Source organism: Leptosomus discolor, chromosome 20, assembly GCF_034619465.1.
Source record: "Leptosomus discolor isolate bLepDis1 chromosome 20, bLepDis1.hap2, whole genome shotgun sequence".
NCBI classification, from domain to species: domain Eukaryota; kingdom Metazoa; phylum Chordata; class Aves; order Leptosomiformes; family Leptosomidae; genus Leptosomus; species Leptosomus discolor.
The window spans coordinates 6,406,930-6,422,861 of record NC_141410.1 but is presented as its reverse complement, the minus strand read 5'-3'; the positions used below and the strand labels follow the sequence as shown (position 1 = coordinate 6,422,861).

General features: G+C 39.9%; 1 protein-coding gene across 1 annotated transcript in view; it reads left to right on the top strand.

Moving 5' to 3' along the window:
- PEX14 (peroxisomal biogenesis factor 14) overlaps positions 1–15,932 on the top strand; it is a 78,174-nt gene that overhangs the window by 53,304 nt on the left and 8,938 nt on the right. Inside the window, exons 4-5 of the mRNA XM_086476036.1 lie at positions 7,077–7,199; positions 14,078–14,163. Coding sequence (XP_086332162.1) covers positions 7,077–7,199; positions 14,078–14,163 — 209 coding nt within the window. The remainder of the gene's footprint in view (positions 1–7,076; positions 7,200–14,077; positions 14,164–15,932) is intronic.

Here is a 15,932-nt window from a genome sequence, read left to right as displayed (position 1 = left end):
TACATTAGAGGAGGAACACCTGACCTCTCTTGCTACAAGTGAAACTGTATTTTCCCTGCCTTGAAACTACCAGTGAAATACATTTTGCACTGACTTATAATGCTGTGATTTATGCTGCGATATGCTTTGTGATATTACAATGTCCTTTTGCCTTTGTGTTTGATTTTTCCCCTCTAATAAATTTTAGTGGGCATGTTGTCAGTGAACGGGGGTATTTACCCAAAATGCCCATAGGAGAATGAGGCATTCTCCCTGCTGTCTGCTGCCTCAGAGAAGGAGTCCTATGCATTTTGCCCCCTCCCGTTAATCTTCCTGCAAATTTTTTGTGTGTATCTTTCCTCCTTGTTTAGAAATAATGTTAACAAGGGAGATATTTTTAGATAGAAAACAACTGGAAGGAAACATCTTTCTCTTTCTTTCTGTCATGTGCATACACATATGTGTTACACACAAACATGAATGAATGACCAGAAGCAACTTTTTCGTTTTACATTTTGAACTTCTCATATATAGAAAACTGAGGAGAAAAGTTGTAGTACTTGCTCCTGTTTTTTCCATTTCAAGACATGCTAAGCAAGTCTCTTGCCCTTTCTTATTCAGAGTGAGAATACTTTGATCCAGTTTTCTGAAGACAATACTCATTTCATAAGAATATTTAATCAGTAGAAAATAGGGAGGATTTAGTTTGTTTGTTTAGTATTTAACCAAGTGAATAAGGCAGATTAGGGGAAGGGGGGGAGACTGGACCCATAAACAAGGTGATATATAATATTTTTTTTCGTTCTCCTTTTAAATAAATACCGATCAGCTTTATGTTCAGAGACAATAGGAGCCGTTGGCTTAAATTTGCAGTTTACTGTATTTATGGCTGTAATATCAAGGTGCTGCCGTCGTAATTTCATGCCCCAATGAGAAGAGCAAGGTCGAAGCAAATGCTTCCATCGGCATCTGCTAACACACTAACTCATAAACAAGGCCCGGCTGGATCAGGTGGCACGGAATAATACAGGCTAATGAAATACAGCACAGCTTTCCATTACTGTTAGTTTTTACAGTGTCGTCATTACGTGTAATTTATGTTTAAAAAATTCAATTTTATACAAGGCTCTGGGAAATAGGGGTCTGCAGGTCACCCGACGACTTTTAACGGCTCTGAGAGTCCTTATTGCACTCTACTGTTCCAACAAAATGTTAATAATAAATAAAAAAAAAATCCTCTTTTACTTTTTCTCTGGTTTGCATATCTTGCTCTGTCTTTTTAATTACAAGTGGCTAAAGAGAGTTTGGGGCTCCAGGTGATTTCAGGAGTTATCCCCTTTACTGATGCTCCCAGAGCGGGGGTTACTATCTGCTTGCTTTTCTTTTGTCTGTCTATCAATCACCTGGGGTCCTGTAAATGGAGTAAACACAGCTGAAGAGAGGGAGATACTTAACAACCTCTCTCCCAAACCCTCACCCTCTGACATTGCCCTCCTCTCCTCCATTACACTTCATTTTATTATAGACTCCAAAATGCTCGGCCAGGAAGAGAAACTGTTGCCAGATTTATTTATTTATTTGTTTGTTTGTTTATTTATTTATATTTGTTATGCCAAAATACTTTTTATTTTAACGTTTTCCTTCCTGGTTTGCTTACTGTAATTCTTAGCATCGTACTGTCAGTCAGGTTTTCCTTCCTTATTTTGGTTTTCTGCAACTGAGGTTTGAGCACTGTTACCAGTTCTGATTGCTGCTTAGTCACACTGATGGGTTAAAGTATATAATGTTTCTTAAAGATTGCAATTGCATAATTAGCAGTCTCGCAGAGGAATAAAGCTGTAAGAATTCAAAGCCCTTTCAACAACTTTTAAAATTACTTTTATTTCTGCATTTTCCAGCTTGACAGTTGAGACCAGTCATTTTCCCTTTGATGTTTGGGTTCCTTTACACAAAGTTTGGGCTGGAAGTGCAGCAGCAGGATGTTTACATTCAAATACTGTGTCTTAATGTAAATGAAGGGGAAAAAAAAAAATCAGTGACGACGTTTCTGAGACCTTGGGTTTTGTTAAAGTGTTGGGTTGGGCTCAGCCTCATGACTGCCCCATGAACTAAGATGTGTGAAAGAATATGGATTGGGAGACTCTGCCTTTTTGACCTTTTTGAAAAGTGTTCAGCTAAGCACAGAGTAGGATATAGGACAAATATTTGATAAAAGAATCACCCAGCACTGCATGTAACTGGCTGAACAGGTGGAATCATTAGTCTGGATCAGATCCCAGAAGGTTTTTATGATGATTCTTTTAAAATGTGGCTGTGTTCTTTCTGAGCAGAGTTGACTCAGTGGCTTCCAGGAACAGGACTGTAATGTCGTTTCAGAGTGTCTACCAGTAGATCTTCTTTTTAGTCATATGATACCATGCCCTAACTTCGGGTAGTCATATAGTTTGTTGTAGCTAAACAAGTTGTCCAGTTCTATTTTGTTTTCTTCTTAATAGAAACTGTGTGCAAGTGTGAGGAAAGCAACAACAGCTACCACCCCCCACCCTGCACCCCACCCCTTCCTTTTGTCCCTGCAAAAGGGTAGGTGTGATGATTTCTCCAGGGTGTCCGTCAGAGTGGTAATAAAGCTGGCTTTGGAAACCCACAAAAGGAACTTTTTTCCTGTTATGGCAGAATTCTTAATTTCTTCCTAACCAGAAATTTTTTTCCTAAAACTAATGTTGCCTTCGGGTTGTGCAAATCTTGCATGAAATGCTGGATTGAGCAATGCAAGGAGGAATATAATGAAGAAAAAAAGATATGCTTGGTGGATGGGATGGGAAAAAGGACTGTCACTGAAATGTCAGAGCCTGTGTCAGGGAAGAAGAAAAAACTTAGTGGCTCATCTAGTTGAGGTCGTGCAAGAGTTTTGCATTGCAATTATTGCTACTGTGTTTCATCCAGAAAACAGAGAAGAATGGATTTCTGGTAAAACGACGGATTTGGACTCGCATCTCCTGAGTTTTATTTTCTGACTGTTGGAGGTTCAGTTCTGACCTTGGAGCGCTTACATCTGTATGTCTCACTTCTTCCTCATCTGTAAAATGTGGGTAACAGTAGTCATCTACTTCAGAGTGGTCGTAAGAGGAACAGTATTTTGATGTACATGAGATCCTTATATTAAATAGTAGTAGATATTATAAAAGGGGATAAACAGACAGTCAAGTCTTAAAACGTTCTCGGGCAAAGGAACTTTTTATACAATATCCGAGGTGCAGGCACCAAGAGATGTTTGTGACAACCCATTTTATTCTCTGACTTCCTCTGATTCTGTTTGACTATTTACAGAGGCTGAGCGATCCCTGAAAACTGAGTGGCAGCAGTGGCAATCACAAAAGAGGGTCAGCAAGAACCTTTGAGTGCAAAACAATCATCGGTGCTGGATTATTCAAATCAACACCCTGAAGCCTGAAAAGGAAATTTTAAGGCTTTGTGAAAATTATGACTAATTCTTTGCAATGGCTGTGGTGCTGTAAAGGAATGAAATGGATGGTTGGGGGAAGGGAATAGGTTTGCATTCTGTAGGGCTATGAAGATGGTTTCCTTGCATCCTTCTCCTCAGCTCAGTCCTTGCTCAGTACCCTCTGCGGTTAGATTATTCCTTGCAGATAGCAATCAACTGGAAGGAAGTGTGTGTCTAATTTGCATGAGATTATTTAAAACAAAAAAAAAGGTCTGCATTAGTCAGGGTGATGGTAAACAACGCAAAGAGATGCCTTTTATAATATAGCCGTGGCTCAGCTTTCAAAGCCAAATATAATTCACTTACAATTGGCAGTTTCCTTTATTGTTCCTTTTAACCTTTTGCATTCTGCATGGTCTTGATCTTGCTGTAACTCCAGAAGAACTAAAAGGTTTGTTTCCCAAAGTGTTGAGGAAGTGTATTTAGAGCAATTCTTACATAAAACTGAGGTGATTTTCTTGACATACCTATTTGAGAGTTATATTAGAGACAAAGCTCCAGTTTTTGTGGCACTGCTTTTGCAAGAAATATTATTTTTGGATTACCAGTTTTCTGATAGATTAGAACAGTGAATGGACCATGGATACTTTTTTAAATAATGCAGTGATAGAAGGATCATGATAAAATAAAGCAAGGTGAGATATTGGAACAGATCTCACTTTGATCTGGTTTAGAAATTCCCACTTTTCTACATAATTAAAATATAGAGGTTGAATAATTTGGGGCATGGAAAACTCATACTATGTGCATACATGTGTGTAGATGGTGAATCTGAAAAAAAATTCAGTTATAATGGCCTGAGGACAGTCTTAGAATATCTTGTATGTTTTTGTTAGTATGTGTGAGAAGTGACAACCATGAAGACAGGTATGTTTCCGAATCCACAGATTACTAGTTGCAGTGCAGACTTACTCCACATATATGCTTGAGGAATCAGCTCCAGGAGATTATTCCCTTGATGCTTAGAGGCCAAGATGACAGGGCCTTAAAAAACATCTTGTTCAGATGAATAAAAAGGAGGTGTTCCAAGGTGATGGCACTCCCTGGCTTCTCTGATAATTAAAGAATGTAGTTGTGATGTTCTTTGCATAATGCCACCATGAACAAGACCACAAGGCAGCAGAGTAGTCCAGGGAAGTAATAACAATTTTAATTTGCACTACTTTGCACAGGATTCAAACCAGGAACTCCAATGTGAAAGGTTTCCCATCATTTGCATCAGCGTTTTCTTCACAGTACAGCAGGGTTTTAATGGAGACAGTGATACTTGAATGTCCCTAGTTGGCAAGACCAGAATAATCCTAGAAGTGCATTTTATCCGCAAAACATTTTAGGTTTTTTTTCTCAAATAGGCTGAGAATAGAAGGGACAATATGGTTAGGAAACAATAAGCATTCTTTCCTGCTCTTTCTATAGAATGAAGTAAGGATCCTCCGTAACTTCAGTATGTTTCTAAATGTTACATGTTACCAGATTTGCTATCTTTGCATGGAAATAGAACAAAATGCCCTATTCTAGTGGGAGCCACGTTTGCAGCCAGCAGCTAATGTTGTCTCCATCTTTATGAAATTCCATAGTTGCTAGTGATCTGGTGTTGGCATCTGTTTATGCTTTCACGTACATTGGACAAATAGGAGCTGGTTTAAACAGTTTCTTTCTGATTAGAGCTTCCCTTTTTAACCTGGATTAGACACCATAAATACTGGGTTTGTGACTAGAACGGTAGGCAGAGTTGTGTTCATGTGCCTTTTATTACACTCACTAGCAAGTCTTGTTCCATCCTGTTATGTGTGGTTTTGGTTCCTTACTATTTGAGGCATGCATCAAATACAAGTAAAGGGGTGATTTTGTCAGATTGCAGGACCACAGATCAGGAACTTCGTATTTCTGATACTGTTTCTGACACTGACAATATTCTGTTGTGTTAGAGAAATCACCTAACTTCTCTGTACATCCGTATCTGCACTGTAGAGTAGATAGAATAGTATCTCCCAGGAATTCACAGTATCTCATGTACTTACAGGAATAGGGAAAAGATCTGTTAATAGTTACAAAGCCGCCTGAATACCAGAAGCACTTTGTTAGTGCTTTACACAGTTCTGAGACAGACTTGTGTATTTATTTCTGGCAATATTGTTTGTGCTACAGATTGTGCTGTCTAGACGCCCAGTATGCAGTGAAGTTTAAAATCCTAAAAAAATTCTCAAAACTTAGGTAGTATGCCCAGAAGCTGGCCATTTTCTATATTGTATCTCCCTGTAATATTAAAAAGCTAAGTGTTTTAAAGGATTAGGTTCAGGAATTTCATCTACCAGTAATACTTCATGGATCTCTAGTGGAGGTGATGGAGAGAAAGTATTCTCCCCTTTTTCTCCTACTGCTGTCATATTCATACCATTTTCCTCACTGTGCTTAGTCCCTACAACAACTGTGAGAGAATCAAGTGGTCTGTCTCTTCTCTCCTAAATCTGTTTCCTTAAATTCTCACTTCCAACCTTTCTGAATGTTTTTGCATACATGCTGCATGTATAGTAAAAGGTCCTGAATCACTTCACATGTTCCTCATGGCAGGGACACTGGCTTTCTCTCTTCTTCTGTGCAGGAGAATAACAGCCAAGTAATACACAGCTGCCCAGGCCCCACATCATGGTTGCGATCTGAGTACTAAATTCTTTTTCTAGAGGATGTTTTCTCCTGTTGGAAAAAATAATCCAGCTGTGCTTCCTTCTTCACAGATGCTGGTCATCGTGAATCCTTTAGCTGCTTTTCTCTTCCCCCTTGTTGGGCAAATCCTTTCCATATGTTGTGGCCTATTGCAGATGGTCATCCTGGCATTTCCTGATGGCAGGAGTGACTGCACCAACATGCACCATGTGTGCAGTGTTACTACAGCTCTGCGTGAAATAAAAACCAGGCTGCCCTAGGGCAATCTAATCATGCAGCAATAGGCCGGGGCAATGCTAAGCTGAAAGTTCGGGCTTGGCCTTGTTTTGATCTGTTTTGTTATAGTTTTATTTCCTCCTTACATTCTGTGTCCCATTCATACTAATCACAGTCAGTCCTGATTTTTTCTTTTTATTTCTGCATTTGTCATAAAATAAAGCAAATTATTCCCGTCTTCGGAAACGATCTAGACTAATTAGTCGTCTAACCCAATAATTAGTTTTTTGTTTCCCTGTCTGTTTTCATGCATTATTGTTAGTTTTTTCCCCTCTTTTTTTTTTTTACACCATTACAGATTAAAATGAGCCACATTTGCAGTTGATGGTATCTTTTTTTCGGGGGAAGAATGGAGAATTGCAATAGAAAGCTACTTCAAAAGCAGCAATAAACTCAAGGATAAATTAAGGAAATTGAATGAGCCACATTTGGAAGCAGCGTTGAGGCTAATATTCTGTCGCTTAAGGTTAAATTGCAACAGAGAAAGAGAGAGGGAGACATTCCAGTGAATCCAAAATTGGGGAGGCATTACTGCTCAACTCAGTGCCAAAATTCTTTGCAGCTTGAAAGGGTTCTGCCTGGCTTGAGAATTTAATTATGCGTGCATCAAGTGGGTAAAGGTGCTAAACTGATTTCATTTCCTCTGCTCCCCCAGGCCTGACAGATGAAGAGATTGACCTGGCTTTCCAGCAGTCGGGCACGAGCGCCGATGAGCCACAGTCCCCAGGTCCCTCTACACAGCTGGTGCCAACTCAGCCCCCTCACCCTGTGGTGTATAGTAAGTAACATTTTGAAAAACATCTGGTCCTGTTGCTTTCTGCAGTGATTTCTGCAGCAATTTCACAGATTTCTGTGCCCGATCCTAGGTTTCAATTCAACTAATGCCATAGTTTTTGTCAGAATGGGACACCAAATGTTACTTTGAATGCACTTCATAGTTGCTGGTGCCTGTGACAAGATATTACACAAGGAAAATGAGATACAAATGATCGTTGTCTACAGACAAACATCATACACGCTAGCCTATGACACCTCTTGACCTGAAGGTATATAGTCAACACAAATTAGATTCTGACCCACTATAAGGACTTGAAGTATTTAGTCAATGTACGACTCGTTCTTCCCTTCTAAAACTTAAGGTCATGCTTCCCTTCATCAGTAGGGTTTTGTAATACTTAGATCATTAGTACATGATAGAGCTGATAGATTCTCGGATAGAAAGTGCTGTGAAAGTGCAACGCTGTTACACCTTTAGTCATTGCAACAGTGGACTCTGTTCAATATGCTGTTAGACATCATCACAAAATGTTGTATTTTAGTTAGAGGACGACTTTTCTTAACTAGTCAGGCAACCAATCATAGAATATGTCGAATTGGAAGGGGCCCATAAGGATCATGGTGTCCAACTCCCTGCTCCTCTCAGGACTACCAAAACTAAACCATATGGCCAAGAGCATCATCCAGATGCTGCTTGAACTCTTGACAGTTAATGCCTTGAACGGTTACTTAAAAGAGGTGTATTTTCAGCATGAACAGCAAGCTAGAATATAAGGTCTTCAGGACTTAGTCTGTGGCTTCCTATGTGTGAGTTTGAGGTCTGGCACAACGGACCCCCAGTATGAATGAGTTTTAAGAGTACTGTCAGGTTACAGATAATAATAAACAATTAATATGGATCCTTAGTTTTAAGAAGCTTTCTCTCTTCAATCTTAAATAATCTGAGGAGTGACAGCAGAAATCCTGTGTAGACTGTGTGGATGTGATTGTATGATTTTGTGTACAAAATACACTCTCAAAGAATTTTTTAAGTCCCAACATAATCTGTGTAGACTCAAAATTTACATATATATTTGCATTTTAAAACAAACCTCACAAAAAAAGTATCTACGCTCCAAACAATAAAAACCAAAGTACACACCATTAAAAATCCATCAAAAGAAGCTGTTCAGCTCACACGTGTGTCTGGCAGTTTGAAAATCACTCCACTTACCTGCCAAGTATTAAGAATAGGATTTTGGTACTGCTCCTAAACAGCTCTAGGTCAGATATTGACTGATGTAACAGTCCACTTAGGGCTGTGTTTATTAGTTTATGGCATAGTTTTTTTTATTGCTAGAGACAATACTGGACTTGCTTTCTGAGTTTTTGAATAGTCTGGTTTGGCACAGTTTGGGAAGAAAAACATCTGTTAGGAAGTTGTGCTCAGAACTGGAATATTTCTGGCTTGCCTTGGGTGTGCTGGTGAACCCCAGGACTGAATTCTGCCTCCTGGGCTAATATCTGTCTGCCGTAGTTCACAGAAAATGCCAGAAAAGCAAAATCTGCTCTCTTGCGGAAGAAACAGTGCCAGATCCCTCTTAGTGTTATCTGTTGCTCATTCAGTAAACTCTTATCACAACCCAATACTGGAAGAGTTAATCTTCCCTTATGTTACAGTGTTCCACTAATATGAGTAGGGCAGGAAAGAAGTAATGCAATTCAAACTGGAAAACATTGTCATCATTCTTAAACCTTGCAGCTTCATCACTATTTGTTGGGTTTTTTTATTTTCCTTTTACTATTTTGGCTTTCCTCAAAGCACTAGCTCCCAATTTCTTCTTACTAGGTAATAATCCTGACAAATATTTAAACATCAAAATGTTCCCAGTAACAGCTCCAAAAAGAAGTCTGAAAGTATCACTCTGTAATGCTCAGAAACCAAGGGTGAATAAAAATACCACTAAAGTAAAGCTTTTGTAGGGGTTGTAATCAGAAGCTGGTGCTCTAGCTTTGTGATCTGATTGGTGCTTTTTAAGTGATTTGAACTGAAAGCTTTTGCCTGTGAGCCAGCCCTTTTTAGCAACCCCCAAAATCAGGGAAATAGTGACAATAGGTTCATTTGGTATTGTTCCTCCCCTCTCTAGCCATTCTTTGTAGACCTTCTATTTAAGCTTAACCTTTAAAAGAATAAATAGCCAAATATACATGGTATTCATTTGACCAAAATATTTGTTTTGATTAGGTGTCGTCTGTGCCCTATTCTAGTCCTTGACTGGTGTAGTACTGGTGGTGTTAATGATGGATCCATCTTTGTGTCTTCCTGTTAAGTGCTTTCCATGGTATCAGAACTGCAAAAAGAATATATGAATTTCTCTAGAGCTGATGGATGAGTCTGTTCAGTGGCTCAGTGCTCTTTCAAGGTGCCTTGTTTGCTGTAGGTTATTTCATCAGTCGGATGCTAACCCTGTAATGAATATTTCTGTATTGGTCCAAATCTGCTCCAGGACGGTTGTTTCTGTGATAGTTTACTAAGTCAATTTATCTTTCACAGATTTGTCAGGAGTTGTCATGTACAGAAAAAGATGCCTATCTTCTTACAGAGTATTCATGACACTAGTGTTGGAATGCTTCAAGGTTTGAATTTCAAAAGTATATCTAAAGGGCTCGTGAGATAGGTAGGCTGCTGAGTCTGTAAGTTGAATCGTTGATGGGAGCAACTTATATTGGAAGAGCTTATATCGAAAAAGATTATGAGCTATATTTGCCTTCCATAATGAAGACGTCTGAGTTTCTTGTGCAGCAGCATCTGATCTGCTGGAGTTTAGGTCTTTAAGGACTGTGAACCACTTTGTGTTTGATATTTTTGGTTCCTTTAAAGATTTTTTTGAGTAGTTTTGACACCTCTGTACAAAATCACAAAACTAGAGAGAAGGAGTTGCCCCCCACAGAGCAAAAAGGAGGGTACTGTGGTGAAAAGCAGTGGCTAGTGCCTTAAGAAACCTGATTTCTCTCTGTCCTCCCTCCCCACAAGGTGTTGCTGCTTCATGTTTAAAAATTACATTAAAACTGTCAGTTACGAGTACAGAAGTTCACGATGGCTTCAGAACCATCTCAGGAGTTTATCCAGCAGGAATGGAGCAAAGAGCCGAGTTAGTGATCTTGCCAGCAACTCCAGTGTAAGCTGTCCACTCTTGTGAGTCAGAGCAATAAATCCTATGCACACCTTCTGATTTTACTTTCTTGATCTCCTGCTGTTGTCTTTTAAAGTCGCAGGAAATAATTCATATCACTTAAATACTTCCCTTTGTACAAACTGAACTGCTAGTCTAGCTATTACTTAGTGTTCTAGTATTTTGTTGCTTCCTATGTAAGCACTTTCTTATTCTTGAAGAGTTCATGAGAAAGAAGCATATTTGTAAGCTTTCGGAATAGCATAGTTCTTGTATGCTGAACTCCTCCTGGGTCTGGTTTAAGAGAAACAATAATAACTTTGGGGAGGAAGAGACAAGAATTAAGTTAAGTTTCTACACATTGTATTTTAGCTCTATACCATCTCTACTTTTTCTGCTCCTGTTCTGGGGGAGTGATTCCTTCCCTCCAGTTTGTACTTTTGCCAAGAGGTGTCAAAACTGCTTTTAAAAAAAAAGCTTAAAAAAAGCTTGAATTTGATTAATATAGAGAAACAAGACTTTGCCTGACTGATAATAAAACTGATAAATGACATTTGAATTACTTGTAGCAGTAATTTATTACATAAAATATCTTTTATTTGACATGCGATTAGTTGCTGGAAGCATCACTCAATCTGACTAGTTTAAACATGCTCTAAAATGAACCCCCAGTAAAAAAACAGGGCTGTCTGCTGTTGGCGTTATGAAATATACTAATCCAGCAGTGAGGACAAAAATCTGACTTTAAATATTTAAATGATTAATTGGGTTTATGTTTTTTTTTACCTTTCTAACCCCTATAATTACAAGCAAACTCAGGGGAGTTTCTGAGCAAGGTGTGCAAAGCTGCGTGCTTATCATCCAGGTATTGTCTGTGTTCTTCTCCGTGGTATTTATGGTCCCCATTTATGGGGTTTTGTGCAGATTTTACACCTGCTTAAAAATCAGCTCCAGTGACTGTTTTTCTTGCCATTTGGATTTTCTTCTCCCACCCCTGTGTCTTCATTATGTGGGAGGCTGTAGAATACAGACTCTGTTCTTTTACAATTAAAAATGATAACTGGAATTCAAACTCTTTTTTTTTTTTTTTTTTCCCCCCCAACTCCTTTCCATGGGTTTGTTGTTTGCTCTTGGAAAATCACTTCTTCCAGCCTCAGTTTCTACAGTTGTAACTGTGGATACTAGTGAGGCTGACCTTACTTGGATGCACAAGGCTTAATTAATTGATGTCAGGAAAGTTAATTCTGAGATGAATGGGGATCTTAAAAATAATAAGTGTTTACTCTGGAAGTGCAATTTACAGTTGCTGCTGTGAAAATTAAATATACTTGGAGAAAACACAGGCTTAGGGCTGGAGAAAATGTCTGTGTCCCTTGCATTTGCCTTTTGAGGGTCTCTCATGTGGAATGGTTTGTTACTGTCCCAGTGCCTAAACTGAAGAGTAAGTGGGCTATTAGTGCTTTTTGACTTTCTCTGAATTTTATTCCAGTTTTACAAGTGGGGAAATTGAGGATATGCAAAGAAGTCAGTGGGAGCACTGAGGTTACAACTGAGAAACTTCTAAACCTCTCTCCACCCCGTATTTTAGATTAGAGTACTGCAGAGCAAAAGGAAGATTGAATGTGGATTTTAGGCAGAGCTGTGACATTCTTCATAACATTGTAAAGTTGATGTGGTCAATGCAGAGCCTTTACTGCATCCCTCACTCACTTTTCCTTTCCACCCCCCTCACTTTTTTTTTGCCACAAGACAGAATTATTTCACACATCTCTAAAACGAGTAAAATGGCATTTCAGCTTCTTGTCTTTATAGACTCTCTGAACTTTAGGAAAGATCATTCTGGTCCCTTTTCATTAATAATGAAAACCAGGGGGCAATAAAATGTTCTTAGCTCAGGCATTACAGGAATGGAGGGAGAGATGAGTGAGGTGAAAGGGCAAAGCGGACAGGGTCCTACAGGTGCCTCTCCTTTCTACTCAGAGGTCACCGCAGCTGGGAGGCGGTTAGGGACAGCCAGTCAAGGACTGCCATGGACAGGGCACAGTTGGACCCACAGACCCTCTGAGATTAATTAACCCTTTACAATAGGCAGTTTGGCCTGGAACGAGTTGCATTGTCATAAAAGGATATTTTTAGTCAGAAGCTCAGGGCAGAGAACTGGACAACCAAGAGACTTCAGATACCAGAAATGACAGTGGGAGCAGAGTAAGGAGGGGAAAGTGGGATGGGTGACTGGGGTTTGCAGCAAGATTAGCCAGAGATCATTTTAAATCCTGACATGTACACAGCCAGTTACTGCAGCTTAGCTGACGTGTGTTAACTCATTAAGTTAAAAAGTTATGATAATTTGATCATGTGCCTAAGCTCCAAAACTGCAACTGCGGCAACCCAAAGTACTGCTGGTGACACTATTCACCAATTCTGACAGAGCTGCTTTAATTTGTGCAGATTTCTAGCCAGTGGATAATTTGAGGAGCTGTGTCCTAAAACGTAGCAAAAAGCTCTGAGTGCCAGTATTTGAGAGTCAGTGCCCGTCTGTAGAGCCTGAGGGCTGGGATTAGGAGTAACTCTCACAATGAAATGCCTGTAGAAGATCTCAGCAATAGGAAAAATGGCAATAGGTGAGCAAAGCAAAAGGGAGACAGGCTTCCAGCCACTTCAGCCAGCTAAGCCTCCCTTTGAAAGCCTAAATTGAAACTTTGGAGAACTGAATGATTTCCAAGACGTTGTGGGTCACATGTAGATTTGGAGCTGTCTGTTTGGAGACTGTACACCGGCCTCCACCTCATCAGTTCTGCCCACATCCTGCCACTGAACCTTAGGAAAGATCACTCTGCATCCTCTTTATTATTAAAGAAAACCGGGGGCAGTACAAGATTCGTTAAGGGAACTGCGAGGGAGGTGAAGGGATAAAGCTGGTGGAAAACTACAGGTATCTTCTGATTCTGCTTGAAGGAGCAGCGTACCATTGCTTTTCTCTGTAGGGTCTCTGAGCTTCTGTGGAGAATTGAGTGTTAAATATCTCAAGCTTTTATCTACTTCTTTACCTCTTTATCTATTCTTTACCTCTCTCTGTAGATATTTAATTGCATATTTTCTCTCTGCTGTTTATGTGTGCATTGGTCCCTATTTGTAATTCAGGCTTAAAAGACACTGGATACTTCCTTATTGAAATGGCCAGTAATTGCTAACATGGTGTTCATAAACCCCTGATAAATGTCTCTTCTTTCTCAAAACAGTCCTTTCTTTCTTTTTTTCTGCACTCTTCTGGGTCTGTGGCTCTGTACCCATTTTCAAAAATTATGATAGTGGAGAACAATTGGTATTCAAGTAATGAGTTAACCTTAGCTGGTACGAACACCACAGACAGTTATCTGGGGAAAGTGCAGTAGGGTTCAGAGTGCCTTCTGCAAGGAAAGAGTAGGGCAAAACAGCTTGATGGAACTTTTCTAATTGCTGCTGTGATTTGTCTCCCTTCGACACTTTGCACAAGGCCAGTGTCAGCGCTAGAGGGCTGGACGGAGGTTTCAGTGTCCTCGAGCCAGAAGCCTGTACGCTGCACCTGAGGGACTACCAGCATCTTAATGCCCCCTGCTCAGTAAATCTACGCCTGCTAAGAAACAGCAGAACTGGCATTATTCATTGCTCTTTTCTCTGATAAGATGGGTGTATGAAAATGTTGTCACCTGCAGTTCTGACTGTGATTACTTTTGATTTTGGCATTTAGGTCCACCCAGCTCCAGATGGCGAGATTATGGGGCTTTGGCTATCATAATGGCAGGAATTGCCTTTGGATTTCACCAGCTCTACAAGGTAATATCTCCTCACTACTCTTACGCTCTACTCTGAGAGAATGATGTTATGCTGCTTGTGTCCAAATGACAATGTTGGTTCCAAGCTGGTGAAGTATCTCTGCTCTTACTGGCACTGCCATTGGTATATTTGAGAAATGTAGTCATTCGGTATGAAAATGCAGAGTCAAAAAGTGGCAAGTAAACAAAACTAGTTTTTAGCAATGGGTCTCAAACTGCTAGAAACAAGGTCTTTTTCGCTGCATATATGTGTTTTGGAGTTTTTTAAGTTGGGGAAACTGAGCACAGTTCAGTAAAGGGATTCCCAGCATTGGCCAGCTGACATTACTGTCATAGCCCCAGTCTAATGGTTTGTCCACTGGTGATCCTGCACCGTGGATAGGAGAGAATCTTCTTTGACCCAAAATGTTGAAAAGAAGGTGCTGATTTCCAGGTCTGTCATACATCCAGTAGAAGTTGGAAAGTTTAGAAACGTTTTTGAAAAAGGGACAGAGATGAAGACTTAACAAGAGGTTGATTGTTTTTGTGGTTGTTTGGTCTTTGATTAAGAATTACTGCCTTGTTTAGTAAAATCTGTTTCACAAACGAAGTGTTGGCCTTCTGGTTCAAAACTGCTTTTCTTATCCTGGCCTATCATTAATTTGCTGGGTCTCAGACTAAGAGAGAAAGGCCAGATTAGGTGTCTGCAAGTAGAGTTAGATGACTTAAGAGAATGGCTTTTTATTGAGATATGTTGTCCCTGTGTCTTTATATCAAAGGAGTGAGGCCAGCCTTACTGATCTTTTCATTCTTGCAAAGAATGGTGGAGCTGATAAGTGTCCAGAGAGATGTTAAGGCAACAGCTGCTGGGCCTTACAGACCTGAACATATTGCTGTTACCAAATGACACATATCTAACACATATTGATGATTTACATAATTTTTTTGGCATAATGTCACTGATGCTGTTAATATATCCTACTGCTGTATGCTTTGTTTTCAGGTCTTGCTCTGCTGTCTATCCAAACCTCGTAAGGCATATTGTGTGCCTAGCAGAGACCCATATTCTTTTATAGGAGTAAGACAACTTTGGAGACAGTTGACAAACTCCCTCTGCCCTTCATGGGATTTTGAGGGAGTTTGCAAATAGTGATTTCTAGATGAAAGGTAGGATGCTAGGATACAACATAGTTGTCCATGTGTGTTCTGTGAAGATTAAGAGGGGACTGTTGATGAAAGTTACCAAAAGCTATTTGGCTTTCAGAATGTCTGAGTGTAAACATGTACGTGTACATGTGCTTTGTGAGGGTAAGAGCTGTGTACTGCGACAGTGAAATCTTAAACCAGTGCTATTAAGTGTAAAAGGCGGCTGTCCCACACATGTCAGCTTGGATAATCAACTCTGTCTTGGAAACAATTCTGTATGTGTGGCCCTGCGGTGGATGTACATGGACCAAAAGCCAGGATGAAAAAGAATCGATAGGCACTGTCAGGGCTCTTCCACATCTTAAAACATCCTCCTCTAACATTTTTTTCACCTGCCGTGTTGTGCTTGGATGTGCCCTTGTTAGAGTGCATCTTCAGTTCATAGGAGCAGTGCTGCAGAAGGATTCATGGTAGTTAGAGGAAAGTTGTGACCTATTAAAGGAGAATTGTGACCTGTGAAGCATTCCTTCACAGAATTGCCCTGTGAATGTGGTGGCGGGCAAGGGAAGCCAGACAAAGAGAAGATCCCCACCCTCTCCGTAGTAAAATTTTATTGGAACAGGCTGCTCAGGGAGATGGTGGAGT